General features: G+C 49.7%; 1 protein-coding gene and 1 long non-coding RNA gene across 2 annotated transcripts in view; one reads left to right on the top strand and one right to left on the bottom strand.

The window, feature by feature from the left end:
- Positions 1-3,724: 3,724 nt before the first annotated feature.
- Positions 3,725-23,334, top strand: part of CLCN1 (chloride voltage-gated channel 1) — a gene marked incomplete at its 5' end in the record, with an annotated part of 31,355 nt that continues 11,745 nt past the window's right edge. Inside the window, 15 exon segments of the mRNA XM_082691705.1 lie at positions 3,725-3,836; positions 3,839-4,035; positions 6,690-6,810; positions 7,243-7,374; positions 7,814-7,942; positions 8,164-8,297; positions 9,371-9,448; positions 10,462-10,540; positions 15,916-16,041; positions 16,306-16,390; positions 16,615-16,716; positions 17,012-17,096; positions 17,344-17,493; positions 22,128-22,197; positions 22,386-22,496. Coding sequence (XP_082547831.1) covers positions 3,725-3,836; positions 3,839-4,035; positions 6,690-6,810; positions 7,243-7,374; positions 7,814-7,942; positions 8,164-8,297; positions 9,371-9,448; positions 10,462-10,540; positions 15,916-16,041; positions 16,306-16,390; positions 16,615-16,716; positions 17,012-17,096; positions 17,344-17,493; positions 22,128-22,197; positions 22,386-22,496 — 1,711 coding nt within the window.
- LOC309844608 lies at positions 12,334-16,012 on the bottom strand. The gene is made up of 3 exons (XR_014300789.1): positions 15,947-16,012; positions 14,002-14,240; positions 12,334-13,827 (listed from the first exon to the last, which is right to left on the bottom strand). It is a non-coding gene; the product is annotated as an uncharacterized lncRNA (long non-coding RNA).

Raw genomic sequence — 23,334 nt, 5'->3', positions numbered from 1 at the left:
GCACATGGAGGGAGGAGAACTGGCTGAGGAACACAGCGGTCGGGTGGGAGAAGCTCCTGACACTGCTGGAGCCATAGGAGTGAGCGGAGTGCCCATTTCCAGCATAAGCAAACTTTCTGGAAGTGTACGTTTGTGGGAATTACAGAGCGAGGCTCTGGTTTCTGACTTGGATCTCGTGTCCTTCCCACCCCGCCCTTGAAGGAGAGCATCGGGTCGAATTTCATAGCTCTCTTCCCTTCCCCCCTGCTACCGCTGCCAGGGATTCTCTGCTAAAATTATCCCCCTCCCTGAGCTGGGGGCTGCCCTTCTCTGCTGCTCTCCTCCGTCCTGCTTCCTGTAAGGGGGAAGAGGACACACGGGTCAGGAGAGCGGAGCCCCGATTTGAGGGGCGGGCAGGGCAGGCATCTGGTCTGGTCAGAGGAGGAGCACAGCAATGATGGCCACGGCAAGGGACCACTTTCACCTCCACAGTCTGCCCTCCCTGCGGCCCACGATCGAGTCATTTTCCCAGGCGTTTTTTTGTTTTGTTGTTTTGTTTTGTTTTGTTTTGTTTTTTCCAGAAGGAAATGAGTCTCAAAGACTTCAAATACACAAAAAAAGGAAGAAATGTAGCTTTAAGGCCACGAACTCTAGACTTAAATAGGTTTTGAAAGCTGGCCCAAACCTCTTGAGATACTGGAGACCTTGGCTAAGATACCTAAGCTCATGGAGACTCAGTTTCCCTTAGCTAAGAAGGAGGAAAATTACTTCTCCCTCAGAAGGTCCCTGTGAGGATTAAAAACATGAGGCAAACTCGCAACATGGTGTTAGCAGGGGTTAGCGCACTACAAACACTTGCGGCTCTGCCATAGTGAGTTTCAGTTCTGTGACGCCTTCATACTCCACGCTTACTCGGGGCAGACACTGGTGGGTTTTCTTCTATTACCAGAACCCCCCAAGTTACTGCCTTTCTGTAGAAACTGAGGTCAGGATGTGAAAATGTGACCTTGAGTGTATTCTTCTTGCTAACAGTATTGTGTTTGGGGCTTCCTAGCATGAGATTTTTTCCCCCCCCTCACTTTTTGGGGAAGAAAGATTTTCTCCCACTGAACTGGGAGAATGAGCCTGAGACCAAAGACTATTACATCTTTGTGCGAGCTAGGTAGAGAATAGGCAAAAAGTGTATCATGTTTGAAAAACCAGAAGTGGGAGAGAGAGACCTGCCCAGGGCTATCAGGAAGGCCTTCTGTAGGCCTTGGAAGGCACCAAGGATTTGTCAAGATCTGTGGGGCAGGGTCCAATGGGGAGCAGAGGAGAAATGACTACCAGTGAGTACATCTAGAGAGAAAGTGTGGGGTGAGGGGGTCACTGCTGCCTAGGTGACACTAGGAAGGAGGCGGTCCAGGTGCCAGGCTGGATGTGCAGAGGGAAAGTGACAGCCAGAAGCCCTTAAAAGAGTAATGGTGTGTCGTCCAGTGGGCTGGGGGGTCAGATTTGAAGAGGTCTGGAAACAAGGGTGTAACCCAGAAAGTTCATGCTTAAATCGATGGAATGCCAAGGGGCTGGCTCGCTCACACCCACCTATACTCCCAGCACACACTTTCTCCTCCACACGTGTTCCGTATGGTTATTTTTTACAACCTTCCTTCCAATAGCAATTCCAGAAGCCTCTAGGTTTTATTTGGTATCATGGACCTCAAGAAAATCAAAATATCAGAAGAATACTTACCTTACACAATATACGTACCTAATAGAATGCATGCATGCTTATAAGTTTGTTTCCAGATTTCGGAGCTTTTCACAGAACTCCCCAGAAACCCATCTTCCAAATAAGACCCTAAGCACCGGTCCCTGGGAGTTGTTGGGTTGGAGGGTAGTCATAGTTTACATTTTATTCTCTTGTTCTCTTAAAGGATGGTAGCCCATGAGATTTTTAACTCTTTGTGATGTCAAACTCAAGGTAGTTACAAATCCTTACTCTCTAGCATTAGCTGCTGTACATTTCCTCGACCCTCCCAATGTCAGGAGCTGGCCTTTAGCATTACAGCTGGCACTTATACTTGGTTTGGTGGAATGAGGATTTTCCTGGTCCCACTGGCCTTAAGATCTTGGAATCTGTAACCAGGTCCCGATTTTCTAAGGAGTAGTAAAGAAATAGTCATTGTGTTCTCGGGATTATTGATGTCCTTGTAAAAACTGGCTCCCTTCAGGAGAGCCATGCCCCACAAGCAGGTGACAGTCTTTCCGTTTCTGAAACCTCCCAAAGAATCCACCTTCACCTTGGCACTGTACTGTCCTTATTAAGAAATATTCCTTTCATTTTATACCTCATACTTAGATGTTCATTCTGCCTAGAGAGAAGGTGAAATTCACAGCCTTCAAGTCCCTCAAATTGTCATGTGTTTTTAATCATTGCTGGTGGATTATAGGCCTTCAAGCTGTAGGATTTATGTTAGAAAACATGCTTCTATTTAAAAAAAAATTTTTTTTTATTTACGTAAGTAATCTCTATACTCAACACGGGGCCCGACTTACACCCCCAAGATCAGGAGTCATATCCTCCCATCAGGTGAGCCAGCCTCGTGCCCCAGACAACCTGCTTTTAACAGCATCTGTCTCACCTGCTTTGGGCAGATTCAGTTAGCTGAGATCGAGATTTAACTGTAGACCAGATGATTGGTGTCCCTATTCTGCTGTCCCTGAACTTGGAATATTCTGGGGCAGATCCTACTTGGTGACAGATTCTAAACTATACATTGGTTCGTGTTTGTAACTTCTAAGGTGAAGAGTTCACAGGGGAAGGAATGTCCTAGGAAAATCAGTTTTTAAAAAAAGTGACAGCAGATAAAGTAGTTTGGCCTTGGCCAAAATCTGTTTATTGATCGGAAAAGGGAAGAAGAGCAGAGTACTTCCCCGTCATCTTTTATGTTTGTGGGCCTCCTGATGAGATAAAACTTACTCCCCCCCCCCCCACTCGGGCCTCCTGCGCGCCTCTGGCCCACTTCCCCTTCTCCCCTGTTATCTAACCTGCCCTGATAGACCTAGGCAGGTGCTCCACAGTCTAAGTAGAAGCTCAGTCCCTCCGTGAAGAGTCCAGACTTCTGGTGTGATTGATATATCTGTCTGGGAAGTGGGAGAAAGGCCAGAATCCATGGCTGTTACCCCTGCTTCCCACACCCAATGGGTAATAAGGGTGGGGTCAGGGGGATGACACCAAAGCATTAATGGCATCTGGCAGATAGAAATAGCAAAGCTGGAGGAGAAAACTGAAAATCGGATGGCTTGGGAGAGCTGGTCCAACAGATGAGGACTCAGTCTGGGGAAGACACTGAGCTGGGAGCGGCCCAACAGGAAAAGATGGCAGAAAGGCACCAGTTACTCTCTCCGGTGAGTTACCCTCCGTGTTCCCAGACGTTAGAGTCACTCCAGCGGCCACCCCTCACCGCTCCGCGCGTGGAAGAGGGTGCAGGTCTGCCACTCCCTGGGAGCACACAGGTTGGAGAGCTGCTGAGCTGCTGTCTGTCCTGGTCTGAGCAATATTTAGAGAGGGCCCAGTGCCCTGGGGCTGGAAGCCTCCTTGTGGCTATGGAGGGGGACAGTGCTGCCGGCCCTGCTGAGGGAATTCCCTGTGGGGCTGTCCCGCAGGTTCTCCTCCCAGCCCCTCCCCCCTACTGCTCTCACACCTGCTTCGACCCCAAGCAGATCAGATGTGGCAGTGGGGGGGGGGGGGTCATGTGACAGGGAGATGCCTATAAATAGCTGGGGGTGGGCATGCTGCCCCAGACGCCTTGGGGACCGGCAAGAGCTCAGGCTTAAGGAGCTGTACTGGGGGGAGGACGGGGGCGAGCAGGCCAAGGCCCGGCCCAGGGAGGGAACATGGAGCCAGCTGGGTCCCTGCGGCGTGGGGGCGAACAGAGCTGGTGGGGTAGTGCTCCCCAGTACCAGTATATGCCCTTCGAACACTGCACCAGCTACGGACTGCCCTCCGAGAACGGGGCCCTTCAGCACAGGCTCCGGAGGGATGCAGGCCCCCGTGCCAACACCCGCCCCACACAGGTAAAGTCCTGCGGGGGAAGGGCGGTGGAATCCAGGAGATAGTTGTGTGATGGATCGGGGGAAATTGGGAATTAGGTGAAAAGAGGCAAACGTGTTCATCTTTTAACTTTAAAAAGTACATGGTAATGTGTTCGAAATACGAAAATCCTTCAAAGGGCCAAGCTCAGCCAAGCATGCACTTAGAGACCCATGCAGTTTTATATAACCCTGACTAACGGAACACCCGAATCCTGGGGCACCGGCACAGCGACGCATGCTGGACTAGCTCGTGCTTACATAACGTGCGTGGAGTGACAGGCATGGGAACCCACACCCCTGTGTGTGCAAGCTGTGTCTTACACCCTCACCCCAATGCAGACACCGCCAGAGCTCTCCCTCCTGACCCTCAGCAGAACACGCACAAACACTGCTGAGAAGGCAGAAGGAAGGTGCTAAGAGAAGCAGAGGAAACTAACTGGATTGCTTGTGAGTGATCAAAGATACACCGGGGTCAACAGGAGCAGAAGAAACGCATCAAACTTTTAGGTGGGAAGGGTTGATCAGATAAGAACCTATTCCTCGGTAGGGGCCTGGGAAGGTAGAGGTGCATGTTCCCGGGGAGAGGGGATTGGGAGTGTCCAGGAATATCCAGGAATGACCTCCCTGCCCAGGAGTTGGGCGTGGTGCGGCCGCAGACATCTAGAAAGGGGAAATGGGAGGCGCAACCACAGGGAGGCTTCGGAGGTTGCCGTGGATCGACAGGGAAGTGAGGGTCAGTGAGGAAAGGCGGTTGCAGAGTATCAGGATGGATCCTGTCAGGACCAGGGAGCCAGACTTGAAAGGTGTTTTAGCTAAAGATAGGTCCAGGAGTGATGAGGGGGATCTAGACAGGGTGGCACCTGAGGGGGACTTCACGGGTGATCTCAGCATTGGGGGCCACAAGTCTATGAGATTCACGCTGCAGCCTTAATCCCCAACGCGAGGCAACCCTGGGGAAAGGGGGCAGCGGGGGGGGGGGGACACCAAGTCAGAGGAGGCTGGAATGTGAGTGGAAGGGAGGGCGCTTCCTAGGGAAGCTGGAGCCTGCTCTGGCCTTGGAACACAGGATGGGAGGGGACAGAAAGACCCTGCGCATGGCCTTGGGCTCCTCTCACCCGTTCACCAAGCTACCTGGGTGGGGAGAGTGAAAAGTAAAAGGCACTTTCTGCTGACAGTGAGGAAACCAGGCAGATTAACATGGAGCTTTATGCGGGAAAGGACTGGTAAATTAATTTGGGAAGTAGAGTTGGCTTGAAAGCAAAGACAAGGGGTTTGGACTTCAGTTTTCCTCTGTTTAATTTTTATTATGGAAAATTTCAAACTTAAAAATAGACCCATATGATGAATCCCCAAAGCACCCCTTACCCAGCTGCAACCATTAGCAGTATTTTGCCGACATTGCTTCAGCTGTCCTTCCCAGGCCCGGCCTCCCTGCTCCACACACTGCTGCTTTTGTCCGTGAAGCCCAGACGCAGCATCCCCTTCAGACTTGGGTCGTCCTCTCCCTCCCCAGACCTGCTTTGATGCCGTGCTCAGCCCTGAACCAGCTGGCTCTGATTTGGCTCTTTTCGGTGTTTCCCAGCCAGGGTTTGGTTTGGAGGACCCCGTCCCTCACCTCCACCAGCCTAGGACCAGAGGCCGCCGAGACAGCCGGTGGAGAGGGACGTGCCCTAAGCTGCTCGGGTAGTGTCTGCCCTCTGAGGCCAGGTGGGACAGGGAGGGACACACTGTCTCCCTCAGTCACTAACCTCATCCCAGAAGATGAAACAGCCGTGAGCCGGGGCCGTTAGTGTGCACCTGTCCAGAACTGGGGCGTAAACCCTGCCACTCATATTGTGAAATCAGATCTCTCTTACCCAGGCTCTCCCAGAACCAGCAACACGGCCTGGCCTGACCCTGGCCTCGGAGGACAGACCTAGTACAGTGGGGGAAGGACAGACTAAAAGCAGTGAGAGCCCTTGCTCCTCCTGCCCCAAACACACATGTTCTGCACAGCTGAGAGCAGAGGGCTACCAGATCAGAGGGGTACCGCTCTGCCCTCCCCACACTTAGTGAGCACCTAGTTATCCTGGTCCAGGGAGTCCCTTACCAGGACTGGCTCCTGTTTGTGCACATGAGCACAAGGAGGCAAGGTGGATGGGCTTTCTCTGAGCTTGGCAGAGCAGCTGAGGGGCCTCAAGAAAGGCCAGACACACCAAGATGGAAAAACCGAGAGGCACCTTCTTGTCTGTCCTTCTGAGTCCATGTGAGGATTCCTAGGAAGGAAGGGGGTAGCTAGGATGGTAGGGAGACAGGGGCTGAAGCACCGTAAGCTGGAACAAAACACCTCAGTGACACAAATGTCCAGTCTTAGCAGAGTTCCTGTGTCTCTACTGCAGAGTAGGACTTGGCCTCCTGGAAGGCCTCCCTTGACCAAGATGGGCGCGGACGGAGAGAGGGTGAGGACGGACGGGTAGGTAAGGAGTAGAAGCATGCAGAGAGCTCAGGGCGGGTTCTGCCACAAAAGGGTCCTATGCCAGGCCCTCAACACCCAGGAGTTTAAAAAGCTGTTTTCCCCCGCAGGTCTCTGCACTTCCCTCTTATCTATTTCTTCTACCTCCAGCAAAACAGACCTTTCCCATTCTCTCTGTGTCCAGATTTATGGCCATTACCAACAGCAATTCTCAGACAAGGAGCAGGACACAGGGATGCCCAAGAAGACGGGCTCCAGGGAGAGCGTGGACAGCGAGGACGAGGATCACTCTTCTAAATGTCAAGGTGATGGGGCCTGCAGGCTAAAGGCATCTGGAGTGGAAGGAAGTACAGGGACTAAGAGAGTAACTGGGAAGTTCCCGCCCTGCACCCTCCCCCTAGACACACACACACACACACACACACACACACAGGAGCCCTCCTCCTAGCAACAAAGAAAGGCTTCCCTCCCTGTCTCCTCTGGCTTTGCCTTATTCCCTACTCTCCCACTCGCCCCCCAGGAAGCAAGAGTTTTAGAAGGCATTCAAGTATCCCAAGGGGAATTGGACTGGGGTGCCTTTGGAAGGGATGGGGCACAGCTGGCAGAGAGGTGAATAGAAGCTTGCTGAATGACCCAGACAGCAAGACCCCGGGGCCCCGCTCTTCCAGGCCAGTCCTCGGTCAGCGCCCACGGTGGGGACTGGAGGGCCGCTCTCCTCTGCTCTTCCCTCTTCTCAGGCTGTGTCCACCGCCTGGGACATGTGATGAGAAGAAAATTAGGAGAAGACTGGATCTTTCTGGTGCTCCTGGGACTGCTTATGGCTCTGGTTAGCTGGAGCATGGACTATGTCAGTGCCAAAACCCTTCAGGGTAGGTTCACCGTGGCCCTTCAGCCTCTCCCTCACGATGGCTATTTCTTGAGTTCCTGCCTAGGACAAGTTGGGTGTTCGGGGAGGCGGGTGTTGCCCAGAGGAGATCTGGCCCAGGCTAAGACCAGACCTGGACCCAGATCCATTTCTCCTGCCCCTTCGCCTGCTACCAGCCAAGCTGACGGTGCCCCTCTAATTCGGTGACCAACTCACCCCCATTTTCCCAGGACTTTTTTGGTTTGAGCACTGTCCACCCCGAGTCCCAGGCACCACTCAGTTCTGGGCCAACCGGCACAGTTGCTAACAGTGCACCTGCTCCAGTGGGGTTGGCAGCGCGGTCGGGGCATGAGGACGTTCACGGCACACGGGTGCGCTGCGGCCGTGCGGGAGCGGCGACATCCCGCCACCCTGGGACTGAACCCAGGCTCGTGTCTCTGCAGCCTACAAGTGGAGCTATTACCAGATGCAGCCCAGCCTGCCTCTGCAGTACCTGGTCTGGGTCACCTTCCCGCTCACTCTCATCCTCTTCAGCGCCCTCTTCTGCCACCTCATGTCTCCCCAGGCTGTTGGTGAGCGCTGACCCCGTCCTCCCCGCGCCAGGTCGTCAGCACAGTCTCGCTGGCCTCCAGACCTTTCCAGTCCACTCTCTCCTCCTGCCAGCCCTCCTGACAACCCTTTCCCCCGCTCTGCCGTCGCCCCCCCCCCCATCGCCAAGTCCACTGTCTGGCCATTCCTCTCCCTTTGAAACTCTTGCTGGAAGCTGCGCATAATCATTCTTTGACCCTTCTAGGCTCTGGAATCCCTGAAATGAAGACGATACTCCGTGGGGTGATCCTGAAGGAATATCTCACCCTCAAGGCCTTTGTGGCCAAGGTTGTGGCCTTGACTGCGGGGCTGGGCAGTGGCATTCCTGTGGGGAAGGAGGTAGGTCCGCTGGTTCTCCAGCAGAGGGCAGCACTGAGCCCAGAGGGAGCCCCGGGCACAGGAAGAGGCAGTGCCAAGGGGCACCGGGAAGGAAATCAATACTCAGGAAGTTCCCAGTCCTGACGCAGAATGACAGACCTGTCTGAGCCGGTAGGGACTTAGAGTGGAGCCTCCAGCCTGGCCACTGTGGACATTTGGGGCTGGATAATTCTTGGTTCTGAGGGGCTGCCCTGTACATTATGTAGGAGGTTAGCAGCACCCGTGGCCTCTACTTCCTAGATGCCAGGAGTGCCCCCCCCCCAGTTTTGACAATCAGAATAACTCCAGACACTGGCAAATGTCCCCGGGGTTGGAGGGAATAGAGAGTCTCCCCCAGTTGAGCACCAGTTTCCTTGTTTTAATATGTGGAAGCTGAGACCCAGAAAAAGGCTGTGCTTTTTCCAAGGTTCCGCTGCTGTGCATTCTTGCCCTGCTACAGTCGGGGATCCATATGGCAGCCAGAGTCGTCTTTTCAAAAAGCAATCGGTACTGGCTGACGTCTGCTTCGGAACTTCTAACGGCTGCCCAGTCCTCTCACAATAAAACCCCAACTTCTTACTGGGGCCTAGGAGACCTGTGCTGATCTGGCTTCCCTCTGGTCTCTGGTCCTCTCAAGCTGCCCTTCGTTCACTGTGTTTGGGTGACAAGCTCTTCCCGTCCCTCAACCACACAAGCTGTTCCTGTACCAAGGCTCCTGCCCCTGCTGTTCTCTGTTGCTCCTGACATGCATGTGGCTCCCAACCCCCTCTCAGCGGAGATTCTGCTCAGCTGTGATGGCTGAGTGCCCTCTCTAGTCCCCCACTGCACCCTCGTCTGCCCTGCCTCCTCCTCCCCTCACCCTCCCTCCTCTTCTGTCCCCAGAGCTTCCCCGAGATGCTGGTCCACCCCACCCCTTCCTCTCTGGATTGTAGATCCCGAGGGCACACCCTCTCTTGCTCACTACTGTATTTTGGGCACCTTGCTCAGTGCCTGGAGACACAAATCTCCTATCCGGACCCCCAGCCCCTGACCTGTCCACTCCTTCTCTCTCTCAGGGCCCTTTTGTCCACATCGCCAGCATCTGTGCTGCTGTCCTCAGCAGGTTCATGTCCATGTTCTGTGGAGTCTATGAGGTAAGGTTGAGAAAGTAAAATGAGGGAAGGGCTGTGTGTGTTCGGGGCCTGGGGGGGCTGTCTGTGCTGGGCTGGACGCGATGCTGATGTGGGGCACTGCGCTAACCCACGCTCCCTTATCCTCTTCACACACACCCCCACCCGCCTACCCCAGCCACCTGTTGCCATCCCCAAGACACCCCTCCCTTCTTGATCCACACCCCTGCTCCAGACCTGCACCCTGCCCAGTTCCTCTGCTGCCCTCCTGTCTACCCCTGTCCCTTGGTCTCCCTAGCCCCCACTCTATCCCTCGTGAACACTGCTGCCAGCCCCAGCGCCCCACTCTCCTCGTCCTGCGTGCTTCTCTGTTGCAGACCGTGTCTGGGCAGCTTGATCTCCTGGTGTCGGCCTGTGCGGTGGGCGTGGGATGCTGCTTTGCAGCCCCTATTGGAGGCAAGTCCCACTTCCTCCCTACCCCGTTCCCCGAGCACGACTTGGAAGGGGGTTGGAGTGGCTGCCTAACCTTTGGGGTGGAGAGGGTGCTCGCCAACAGGACTAGCGGGTGGGCATTCAAGGAGTGACCCAGATCGCAGCCCCTGGCTTGCAGGCACCCATACTTCTCTACTATGTAGAGGGCTGTGTGTTCCTTTGTGGCTGGCGGCTGGTTTATGCAGGCTTTATTGGTACTGTCCGGAGTCCTTTCTGTTTCTCTTGCTACTGACACTTCTTGCCCTGGGCCGTCCCCATCTCCAGCCTCTCTCTGATGAGCACTTATTGCCTGACGTGCCTTCCACATAGTTATCTTTGATTTCGTTTTCTGTGTTTGGACTTGCGCTATGAGGTCACTTCCTGTTTGCCAAACTAACTGAGTTTCACTTGGCCTGGGAATCACTGGGGATGAGGGGCCACTCTGATTCCCTGTGACTTAAGCCTCCCCTTCTGCCTTATTCCCCACCCTTGCTTGTTCTCCATTCCTCTCTGGCCCCCTTCCCTGCCCCTCCCATCTGTCTGTCTGTCTGTCTCTCCCCTAGTAGCAGCCGTACTATTACACTGACATGCTGACGGTGGGCTGTGCGGTAGGAGTCGGCTGTTGCTTTGGGACGCCCCTTGGAGGCAAGTGACTCACCCCCTCCTACATCAGTCGGCCGCCCAGGCTGGCTCTCTCCAGCCAGGTTTTGTCAGCATCTCCAAATGCAATATTGCCAGTTAAAACGAAAGTATGGCAAGGATAGCGAACTTTTACTGAGCATTTACTATGTGCTAGTGACATTCTAAGTGTCTCTCTACATTCACTCCTGCTAAAAGCCATATGAGAGCCACAGTGCAGAGGAGAGGAAGGAGAAAACTGATCACAGAGAGGGTAAGGGACTTGAGCGAGCAGGAGAGGCAGGAATGAAAACCCAAGCAGCCTCCCTGGTTCCGTCCTTGTCTTAAAGCCTGTCGATATGGTTGGTCGTGTTTGCCCTCCATTTACAGCTACGTCTTCTACCAGGGGACTCTCCGTAGTTTGTTCTCCAAGGAAAAAATTCCATTTGTGCGTGTTATTAGGACACGGGTGTGTAGGTGGGCCTTACTTAGACCCACGGTCAGCTTTCACGAGGGCTAATGATGGGAGTTAAACCCTGTAGCTCCCTGAGAGTAGCTTAAAGCTGACATTAGCTCTTTCTGCATCTAGAAGGCCAAGGGTGGTTTTTCGGACTGTCACCTGTGTCCTGGAACGCGAACAAAGGGGTCCAGACAGGGAGAGCAGCTGTACCCGTTTGTTTACGACTCGGTGTGTGTTGTAATAGGATTGACGCAGTGGGGCTACGCGCATCATTCCTCGGGTCATTGGTGATAAAAAGGACACCCAGCTGACAACTGGGGGAACAAAATTGCTGGAAAAGCCTATGCTTCTTCCCCACACCTGCTGTGAGAACTATCTCTTCAATTATGACCATGTCATCAGTGCCTTCGTAGAAGAGTGTCCAGGTAGCTAACAGGACCTGGCTCAGGAATGACGTAGGGATAAGCGTTCAGAGTGAATGGAAGTGCGTCCTGCTCGCTTATCCTGACGCTACAGCAGCCCACACAGCTCAAGGAGATCACATCAGCTAGCATCCTCTGCACTCTGGCTCTTGTCATTGAAGTCACTAGGCCCCCTGAGTGAGGGGTGTGTCTGAATTTCTGTACAGGTTAGACATTACACACTTACACTTATTCCCACTTTCACCTTTCCTTACTCTTTTTGCCTTACAAATCCAGAAGATCTAAACAACATTTTCAGACAGGAAGACTTTTTAAATTTTGGTTTTAATTAGCCAGAGTCTTTTAAAATGAAGAGAATCTGGGTTTGGGGTTTTTTGTTTTGTTTTGTTTTGTTTTGTTTTGTTTGCATAAAACTGGAATTTCTAGGATGAATGAGGAAGGTTCTCTTGGAGACTTTAGTGGAGACTCTAGGAAAGATAAGAGAGTTATAGATAAAACACGCCTCGTGATGTGAGAAAAGGTTCAAGACTAAAATGTTGAGGTGCCATTTTCAGGATGTTTATATTGAGTACAAGTAATAAATGTCCTGGCAGGTAGTTTTATTTGATTGTTTTCCTTTTTTTTAATGATCATAGAATAATCCTGAAAGAAAAACAATTAGTAATAAGGTAATTTATTTGCTATGTAGCCAACTCTTAATTCCTTACACCACTGCAAAAAGTCTGCTTCCACATTCTGCTAAAACAGCAAACATCCTTTTTCTTCCATCACCTGTACTCTGGGTGCTGTGCTCCCAGGCGCTCCCAGCTGAGCGGGCGGCCAGGCAGACAGACCGGTCTCTAGCCCACTCAAAGACGCGTCTCCAGGGCCTCTTGGGCAAAGTGCAAAGAAGGCTGTGAAGACAGGGTGCTCTGGACAGAAGAAAAGGCATTGCAGAGTCGCGATCTGGGGGCTCTAATCACAGGAGATGAGAGAATCGCTAGAGGATGCAGGGGAACTTATGAGGCTGCATCGTGAGGGTCCTCAGCGGCCACACACAAGAACATAGATTCTGTCCTCCAGACTAGATTTTGTCCAAATGTGTTTTATAGAACATAGTTCTCCACGGCGTTAATAGATATAACAGGTGAAAGGGCCCCAAGGTCAAATAAGTTGGAAGATGCTATGTTAAACAGACCGACTGGAGAAGTGACCAGAATATTGGCTCTGCCGGCAAGCATTGCGACCATGCAAACTCTGGCTCAAACACAGCGTTTCCCACAGAACCCCTTTAGCGAGGAACTTCTCATGAGGCTCCTAGTATCTCACAGATGGACTTTGGGAGATTCGGTCATGGGCGAAGGGGAGCCACAGAAGAATTCTGAACAAGGAAGTGACATGTCAAACTGCACGTTCGTCCGATCCCTTTGGCAAAAGTGTGCGGAATAGAACTGGCCGTGGATTAACAGGATTCATCTGAGATTAACAAGAAGACTATTGTAGCCCTACTGCTAGATGATGAGAGAGTGAACTGGATGGGGGCAGAGGAAGGAGAGAGAGAAGGGGATGATACACACGGAGTGATAAGAAGTCAAATTGACGGACCTGGAGGCTGATTTTGTGCAAGGTTTTATAAAGGATGAGAGAGGAAGAGGAATTGGGGCCAGTTCCCAAAGTTCATTTTGAAGAAAACTGGATGGCCAGTGGTGCTAGTAAGCCAAACAAGGAATATAGGAAGTGAAACAGGTCTGGAGGAGTTGATCAATTTTATTTTATTTTTTTAAAAAAGAGAGATTTGTTTGTTTATTTTGACGAAGGAGAGAGGGGAGGGGTGGAGGGGCAGAGGGAGAGAACCTTCAGGCAGACTCCCTGCTGAGCCCTGAGCTCCATCCCTCCACCCATGAGATCATGACCTGACCCGAAACCAAGAGTCAAGAGTCAGACGCTTTACCAGCTGAGCCTCCCAGCTGCCCCCGGTTTTACTGTAGTTGGTTGAGTTTGAAGTTCCTGTGGCAGATCCAAGTGATACCAAATAGGCAGCCAGATGGGTGAGTTTGAAGTTCAGGAACCGAGCTGGAAACATCACTCTGCGACCCAGTAGCATGGAGGCGGCACTTGAAGCCGTGGGCATAAATGGAGCTAAGAGAGTGCGTCTGTGAGTAGCAAGGACAGGACACCAAGGCAAGGAAGGCCCTAGCCTGGGCGGAGGCAAAGGAGCCAGAGCAGGAGCACAGAGAACATCCAGGGTGCCAGGAGAGAGCCGACTCCAGAACCTTAGACACCAGAGAGTTTCCAAAAGCTGTTTGTGTTTGTAAGGCTTTGTTTGCTTTTAGAAGCACTTTTTTGCTGTTTGGCTCCGACGAATATTAAAATCAGTTCTCATTCCTGAGGATACAGTGACAGACTGCTAGGGGAAGCATCCCAGAACCACCTCGTAGGAAAGAAAATCTAGCCTAGGGTTTCAAAAAAAAAATGGTTGTAAAATATGCATAAGTTGGATAGCTTACACCCCCAGCAAATCAAAGCTGGTTTGGTTTTATTACTACTCAAGAAAAGGAGAGACTTGCCCCACCTGCTTCCCCACTGTGTCAAATCGTCCTTTTAGCCGGAGGACACAGATGCCTCACCTGATGTGATTTGAGGAGCAGGGGCAGAAGGGGCGGCTGGCAGCTCTCTCTGCCCCCAATTCCACCGTCCCTCGCTCCATTTTCTGAAATTTCACCCGTTCTGTTCTCTTTTGTTCTCTTTCCTTCCCAACCTCTCCTCACGGTTCACACACAGAATAGGCACTAAGGCTTGATAATGTACCAGGCATGGGATTAGTTAGGTGGGGGGTTCCAAGGAATTTTTGATCCTGCAGAGAACTCTGAGATGGAAACAAATCACTCTGTCTGCAAGTGGCAAGTGCCCAAAAAGTCCCAAACTCTGAGACAGGAAGGTGAGAGGGGCCTTTTCTACTTGATGAGGGCTGCTGGGAATGCCTTCTGGGAGAGGGTGGCGTTTGAGCTCACCACTAGGGCCCTTCGGCCAAGTGCTGCAGCTACTAGACGAGAGGGTAACGAACGGTTGGGCCACCACCCCCCACCCCCATGCTGCAAGTAACTTCCTGTGACTGTGAAATCGAGGGGGGACTCTTGAGGAATATGAGAACTGTAACTTGGAGTACAGAACAGGGAGAAAAAATGGCTGGGGTGTGAGATGCCCCCTGAAGGGGTGGAGGGGAGCTGGTGGGGGTCTCAGGCAGGCCAGCAACTGTCCACCATGGGCAGAAAGGAGGAGAAAAACTTCATCTGGCTCATGGCCTCTCATGGGGCCAAGTTCTTCCCCATTTATCTGATGATATGCCTCAGTTCCCTGGTTTCTCCTCCTCATTTCTTATAAAGATGAAGTGTAACTAGGTCATTTCGTCACCAATTTTTACTTTGGTTCTAATCAAAGTCCACTCCCTTATTCTTAATATGTTCAAAGTTTACTTTTTTTGCCGTCTCTTGAATTTTGTTTTTATGCCCTCCCTAGCGTTCCTTACTTTGTCCCTGCCCGCGCCTACTGTTGGTCTGTAATCTACCAACTCCTTTTCCAGTCCACCATCTGCTCTTGGAAACAGTAGTGCTTAGGGCTTTCCATTAGCTCTCCTCCTATCTCATTCACCTTTTTCTTAAGCAAAATCGTTTTTAACTTCTTGGTTTTTCTCCTTGTTTGGTTCTTTTAAGTCAGGTTTTTATTTTATTTATTTATTTTTTTAACTCTGGGTGAATCTTCTACTTTCTTTTCTTGGAACATCGAGTATTATCATGAAGTTTTGTTGTTTGGTGTTTTTTTTTTTTAAGATTGTATTTATTTATTTGACAAACAGAGATCGCAAGTAGGCAAAGAGGCAGGCAGAGAGAGAGGGGAAGCAGGCTCCCCACTGAGCAGAGAACCCGATGTGGGGCTTGATCCCAGGACCCTGGGATCATGACCTGAGCTGAAGGCAGAGGCTTTAACCCACTGAGCCACCCAGGCGCCCCTCTCATGAAGTCTTTTTGTGTTCATTTTGGTTATTTGTTTTTTATGCACTTGCCCTACGGTATATGGCGCGTGGGAGGAATGTGAGGGAGAGTCCCCATAAATCCCGAGCTCTGCTTCGCAACTCTGTGGAGCACCTGCTCTGGAAAGCTTCTCTCTCCTAACTTCTCTGCAGAAACTTGCATAACTGTGGACATGAGAATCCCACCCAACCCTACTTTCTAAGGGAGAGAGAGGGAGGACCTCCTGATCTCCCTGGTTTGTGGGTTAAGAACCACCCCCTCCCACCCCATCCCCCCCCCCCCACCGCCCCCCATCCCCGTATCTTTGATGGACCACATCCCCGGCCTGCAAACCACTGCCAGCAGGAGCCAGTGTATGGTTTAGAGCATGAGGTTCCAGGAGACCATCACTTCCCACTACTGCTTCCCTCACGACTTGGGTTTCAGCAAAAGCACCTCAGGCCCGCAGGAGGGAGAGTGTGGGGGAGAGCTGCTCGCTTTCCTCCGCACCTGACTACCCCCACGGCCCTGCAGGAGTGCTGTTCAGCATCGAGGTCACCTCTACCTACTTTGCGGTGCGGAACTACTGGCGAGGATTCTTTGCGGCCACGTTCAGCGCCTTTGTTTTCCGCGTACTGGCCGTGTGGAACAAGGACGCAGGTAACAGGGCAGCCTGGGCTGGAGCTGGAACTGGGCTGGGGAACAAAAGTCCTTGGGGCCGTTTAGAGAAGGAATGGATGCCATTATTTGGAGAGAGGGCCCAAGGCCCAAGGATATAGGGCAGAGATCTAGGTCATAGCCTGGGCGGAAGGAAAGAGCTGACCCGCAGCGGACGACTCCAGCCTCCCCCCGGCTCACCCCCTCACCCCCAGCACCGGGTTTCTGTGGTGCTCCCACCGTGATGCCTGGCTTTCCGTCCCTCAGTCACCATCACTGCTCTCTTCAGAACCAATTTCCGAATGGATTTCCCCTTTGATCTGCAGGAGCTCCCAGCCTTCGCGGTCATCGGGTCAGTGGGCTTGGCCGCTTGGGAGTGGTGAACAGGGCGCGGGGCGCGGGCGCGGCTGCGGCCGGAAGGGGCCCGGCTGGAAGGAGGGGGGCAGGCCTGGCTAAGTGCGCATCGCTGAGGGCAAGAGGGCAGGAAGGGAGGGTGCACGCCTGGAATTTGTCTCCCGCTGAGGGTCGGTCCCGGTCCTGAAGAGGGTTCCATTGCTGTCTAACTTCCGCCCGCAGGATTTGCTGTGGCTTCCTGGGAGCTGTGTTTGTGTACCTGCATCGCCAAGTCATGCTCGGTGTCCGAAAGAACAAGGCCCTCAGCCAGTTTCTGGCGAAGCAGTGAGTCACTGCCCTCCTGTGTCCTACCCGGTTCCATTCTGCTTTCTCCATGAGCCCCTCCCTTTTAATCTTTGTCAAAGGCCGTCCTTGGCTTTAGGTGGCTCGCGATGAAATATGGGAGCCCAATATACCACACAGGGGGGAGCAAGGGGCGTGGCCTGCCCCTTAAAAGTTGCTTTTTGGTGACAAGAATGTCGTGTGTTTAAAGAGCTGAGGCTGCGTGGGCCCAGCTCGCTGGCTCAGCGTGGCGTCCCCCGGGGCTAACTCGCAGGGTTCCAATCTGTTTCTTTTTCAGCCGCCTGCTGTATCCTGGGATAGTCACCTTCATCATTGCCTCACTCACCTTTCCGCCAGGAATGGGTCAATTCATGGCTGGAGAGGTCAGCTCCAAGGAGTCTGGGGGGTGGGAGGGGTCAGGTCACTGAGCACAAGACCAGACGCAGCCAGGGCAGGGCCACAGCAGACATTCCTCAGGCTTCTGAGCTCTTTTGCTCAAAGGTAGAACCTCTCCCCCGAAAGAAGAGCAGGAGGGTCCCTCAAACAATGAGACTGGGGGAGCAGTTCTGTACAGAGCGCTAGTACCTGACATGCTTGGAGACCTCCCCCTTCTGCTTCCTCCTCTCACAGCTGATGCCTCGTGAAGCCATCAGTACCCTGTTTGACAACAACACGTGGGTGAAGCATGTGGGTGACCCTGAAAGCCTGGGCCGGTCGGCCGTGTGGATCCACCCACAGGTCAATGTGGTCATCATCATCTTCCTCTTCTTTATCATGAAGGTACCCCTCCTTGCACTCCTAACCCCTTAAGCTTCTGTCCCTTTTCAACCGGGAACCCATGGTTTGCCTAAGAACTTCATTGGGGCTTTGTCCGACCTAAAGGGAAATAGCTATGCTCCCATAGCCTAGGTGAGTCGCTCACCTACAGAAGTGAGCCCATATCTGGGTTAATTGCTCCCTTCATGTCAACCTAGCAATGTTGTCATAATTACCATAAGCCTGCTAAAGGGTCTACTTGCTAAATGATCAAGACGTCACAGCAGCCTAGTAAATGAGGAACAGACAAGGTTGAGCAACTTAGATAACTGTGTAAACACCCGGCATAAATTAACCAAATCCCCCACATATTAGATAATTAGGTACTTCATTCTCCTATATCCAGTGATCTATCTTTAGATGATTTGCATATCCATTTGTCCCTACCTAGTGGGTAATCTCTTTTCTAGAATTGCCAAAGAGATTAAATATTTAACTCAATTTTTTAGTGACTATAAATAATTTTTAAGACTTTATTTATTTATTTAGAGAGAGCATGCTCTTGAGCTCAGGGAGGAACAGAGGGAGCAGGAGAGAGAGAGAATCTTACCCAGACTCCCTGCTGAGCATGGAGCCCAACATGGGACTCGATCCCACAAACCTAGGATCATGACCTGAGGCAAAATCAAGAGTCAGACACTTAACTGACTGAGCCACGCAGGCGCCCTATAAGTAATTTATATGCATGTTTTATTTCCCCTTTTGCTGGTGAGGCCATGAGGATTTTGCCACTTGCAAGCTATTTTCTCTTCATTTCAATTAGGGAACCAAAGCTGGCCTCTTCCACGTCTTCATAGGCTTCTCAGTCACTGCTTTATACAAACACACTCTTATTTCCACGCCCAGTTGTACATCTATTACAATTGCTGCTTTCCCCATTTTGTTTTCTTTCTCCGTGATTGCCTTATTACAAATCCTATGTCTTGCCTGAATGATCCAGCATTTTCCTCTGTACATTAAGGTTCTCATTCAAAAGTTTGTCCACACTGAACGTTCATGCTTTTGAATATTCACTTATTCATGACACATTTTTTGAATCTATATTTTCCCAGGGTATGAGTCACTAAGTTATATTTACATTATAATAGCTGTCATGGGATCATTTATTCCATAAATGTTATTACACACCTACCGTGTACCAAATATATAATATTTGATTGTTGTACTTTGGCAAATCTCATGCTTATGGTTGAAAAAAATGTCTTTGTTTTTGGCTGCTCCTTTAATGTACTTGTCAAGGACCCTGTGATTAAAGACATCAGGTGCTTGACACATCAGGTTCCAACTTTGTGACTTATATTCTCAGGATTTGCTCTGGGTTTCTGGAAACTGCATCTCTGCATGTTCTTTCCCGTTCTGCTCCATGTGGGTTCAGTGGGTCGGCAGCTTCAATATTTTGTACACCCACTTTATTACCTTCAAAAGATTTGATATTTTCATCGTAAGTTCGTTCTCAGCCTTGTTAAGGAATTGACTTTAGGACTTTCAATACAGAGTTCCTCTTCTCTAACTTATAAATCCCAGCTTCCTGTAAGTAACCAAATCCAAGCTTTGATAGCCTCTCAGGATTTATTGTTCAAGGATAATGATTGCGTTTTCCTGTTGTTCCTCTAGACTGAACTATATGGTAACTTTGGGATCATACATATTTTTAAAATGTCAAGCTCTTGCAAAGTTTTGTAGAAACAAAATACCATATATTTTTCGCCATTTCCCCTACACCTCACCTCACCTCCCCAGATTCCCAAGTATGTATCTGGATTTGACTTCACAGATTAAAGTTCATTCTGGGAGGCCTACTTGGATTATACAGCAGGACTCAACTGTATGTCGCTATTATTAATTTCTCACTGAATCACATCCTTGATAATGTTTACATCATGCACGTAACAGGGGAAGAAACTCACATACTTCCTGGGCTATATTTCAAGCCTCACAGTTTGCATCAGGCCTATGCCATTCCATAATATTTAAAAAGGTAGGGGCATCTGGGTGGCTCAGTGGGTTAAGGCCTCTGCCTTCGGCTCAGATCATGATCTCAGGGTCCTGGGATGGAGCCCTGCATTGGGCTCTCTGCTCAGTGGGGAGCCTGCTTCCCTGCCTCTCTCTCTGCTTGCTTGTGATCTCTGTCTGTCAAATAAATAAATAAAATCTTTAAAAAAAATAAAAATAAAAATGTAACTAACACCACTCATTGCTATAAATCCATGGTGTTGTCCAATTATCACTGTTTCCAGCATTTTCACTTTTCTGTAATTGGACCCATATGCATCCATCCCTTTATCTATTCCTGAGTGTAGATGATAGGCTACATAACCAAATTAGAATATGAAAGTGACTGGAACTGTTTTTCCACAGTCTGGTTTGAAATTTAGCCTGTATGGGCTTCCGGCGGTATGCACACAGGCAGATAAGGTTCTCCCCTATTGAGGAAGGGAATTTCCATCTTCCCCAGTCTTAAGACATGGAAATATCAGCAAGCTGTAAGTTAACAGCTGCTACAATGGGTATGAATAAAATTACAACTTCTCAGTTTCCCTATTTAATAAGTCTAAAGTCATTACCTAGTATCACTGACCAGCATAGCCTGAGGCTCTGTAGAATTCTCTGTGGCACTCCTTCTTGTGAAGGGTCTGACTAAAGTAGAATCTGTCATGGTGGGTCTCTAGCTTCCGAGTTCTCCAGCGCTGGATGTTTAAATTCTTGGGAGTTATTTGTGTTCTACATTATTTACATTGCATCTGGATCTTTCCTTTGGTGTGCTAATAGCACGGAAAGTTTGCTAACCTCGGGTCATTCTCTGTCCTTAGGAGTTGTTCACTTCAGGGCCCTCTGATCCTCATCTGTTCTTACACATATCTTGGAGGATAATCCAAAATTCATCCTCTGAAATCAGACCTATCAGCCACCTATAATCTGTATTACTGGAGCTTTCAGATTAACCCGAGCCTACAAAATCCCATACGGCTTTCATGTGCTTATTCCAAAGAGATGGTACAAAGTAGTTCAAGGGGTCTCCAGTTGTTACATGTCAGAATCATTTGCAAAGGTTAAATAAGCTACAAATACCCAGAACTCCATGTCCACACTGACCGACATGGTGTCTGGACATCTGCAGGTTCAACAAATTCCCCAACGAGCATTTCTGTGGGGCATTTCAGCAAATAGTAGCTCTGAGAAGCCTTTTCTGTGATGCATGGACGCTATTTGACCAAGCTCTCTTCTTTCTTTCCTTCCTTCCACCTTCCCTCCCCAGTGGCCTACCTACATGCTACCCGCATTGATGAGCACCCCACCAGGACTGAGAGCAGGCAGAGAAAACAAGACACAAGGTTGCTTTATACTCAAGGCTTTCTCAGTCTATAATGTCTTCATCTGTACCTTTGACTTCTCAGCTGGTCATATTCTGACATGAAGAAGTATGCATTTTTGCCTCATCTCAGAGCTTCTGGGATGCAGCCTTCTTAGAGCCTTTGGCATGGCCTCTTGACATCAGCCCTAGATCAAGGGAATCTTTCTACAGTTCAGAATAGTAAGAAATGTATTTCTCATTAGTTTACAATGCACTTGGTACAGATTTTCAATTACAAATATTTCAATCCTGGCTATTTGTTCTAATTTAGCTGCTACCATCTTTCACTACATGAGTTTGAGATCCTTTTGTAAGATTGGCTTACTTATTTTAGAAGTTATATATAAAACCTGTTTCTACATTTTCATGGTGTATCTCTTATTTTTATTTCTTTTACAGGTATTTTAAAGGTTCAACCAATGCTCATTTTTCCATTCTATTTCTTAATTCTTCCACATTTCTTTGCCACAGAATGTATGTGTTACTTTTGCTAAAATTGTTCTGGTTTCTTTTGGAATTTTACCTGACAAAGTTGACCTTCGAGATCTTTTCTGTTGTACTGGCTAACTTTCTCAATGTGTCCTTCCAGTATGGCTAGGATAGATTTGATCTTTTGAACCTCTGTTTAATGTGGTTTGATGTTAAAGGAAATGACTCAGGCAGGACAGTCTTCACTCCAGGTTCCTTTGTGAGGTTTGCCATATAAATGGGTTTATAAATAACTGTATCATTAAATTAGTCACATAGGAAGTCACTGAGACTCTAAGATGTCTAACACTTAGAGCTGAGCTCTTTTTCAGAGACAATCTGACCAGGAAAAGATAACCCTCCAGCTTCAAGAGTTTCAGGCTGTTATGCTGAGGTGAACTTTTTGGGCTAGGAGGGTATAGTATAGGCTATACTATACCTTCTGAAGCAGTGACAGGAATCTTCAGGGGCTCCGCTTCTTGTTCTAGATTGCCTAAAGGCAAATATAGTCACTCCAAGGGGAAACGATCATCAAGAGGAACTCTTACAATGTTGTCTTTGGTGGTTTTTAGCCTGGGTGAGCACTCCACATTTTTTGATTCTGAAGAAAGAGTACAGACAAGATGGCTTCTGGACAAATTAGCTACCCCAGGGTTTCTGTGACTCTTGAGGCAAGAGGAAGGGTTGGAAGTGGGGAGGAAGTGGAATAGGGATGTGTGTGTGTGTGTGTGTGTTGGGCAGAGTTGAGAGGGTGTCCTGATGCCTGTTTTTACCCCAGTTCTGGATGTCCATCGTGGCCACCACTATGCCCATACCCTGCGGAGGCTTCATGCCTGTGTTCGTGCTAGGTAAGTTCTGATGGGAAGCCTGGGATCTTGCTAACAGCTGCAATCTCGGGTACTGGGCAATTAAGGAAAGGCCTGGAAGGCCAGGGGTTGTATTTGGTCTTAATGCCCAAGAAGGGCTTGGCTCTGAAATATAGAGGATAAGGAACTTGGATCTTTCAACACCTTCCTTCCTTTTGTCTTTCCTCTAGGAGCTGCATTCGGAAGGCTGGTAGGAGAGATCATGGCTATGCTGTTCCCTGACGGTATCTTATTTGATGATATCATCTACAAGATCCTACCTGGGGGCTATGCAGTAATTGGTGAGACACATTCCACCCTCTGGTAACCCCTAATAGCCACATGCAAACTCTCCCATGACATCTTTATTCCAGACAAACTACATAATGTGGTTTTAATTTTATGCTATTTGATTCAACTTTCATTCAAATAATCAACCCTTGGCTTTGACTCTCATTAGCTCTTATTGAATGTTTTTGAAGCTCAGTTTCTTTATATAGAAAAGGGATTATGGGAATTAAATGAGATAATAAGAATGAAAGCACCTAGGATTGTGTCTGAATGTTTGGTAAGGGTTTTTTCCTTCCTTCCAAAGAATTATAGAAACTGCAGTGCAGGGGACTGGCTTGGATACTCCCAAACTACAGATGGGTTAATACTGATAGGACTTTAAAGTACCTGACTAAGAGCAAAGAAACATGGTCTCTACTCATCCCTGTCACTTGTCACCTGGATGACAGTGGAACAAGTTACCTACCTTTCTGCACCAGAGTTTCTTTATTATAAAATGACTTCTGAGATATCTTACAACCCTCACATTCTGAGAATCTGTGATAATATTTTTCTCATTAAATCCAAAATCCCATCCAACCAAAACCCTGTCTAACAAACACAGTGGCCTGTATAATCCTCAAAATTATTATGCCTCCCCGCTCCTGCTCTTCCCCATCAAAACCCCATAACACCTACAGCCGTGCCTCCCTTAAATATAGAAGCATTAGGCAGCTTTCCAGTGCATATGGTGTCCTTACCCCTCATCACAGACCTTTATGAAAAGCCTCTTTCATCCACAAGAATCTTCAGCTCTCATTCCCCATCCTCATGACTCTCCGGTGTCACCCATCTCCCCTGGTGGACATT

Source organism: Mustela nivalis, assembly GCF_964662115.1.
Source record: "Mustela nivalis genome assembly, chromosome: 12".
In the NCBI taxonomy this organism is placed as follows: Eukaryota; Metazoa; Chordata; class Mammalia; order Carnivora; family Mustelidae; genus Mustela; species Mustela nivalis.
This window is presented reverse-complemented; position numbering and strand designations above follow the sequence as displayed.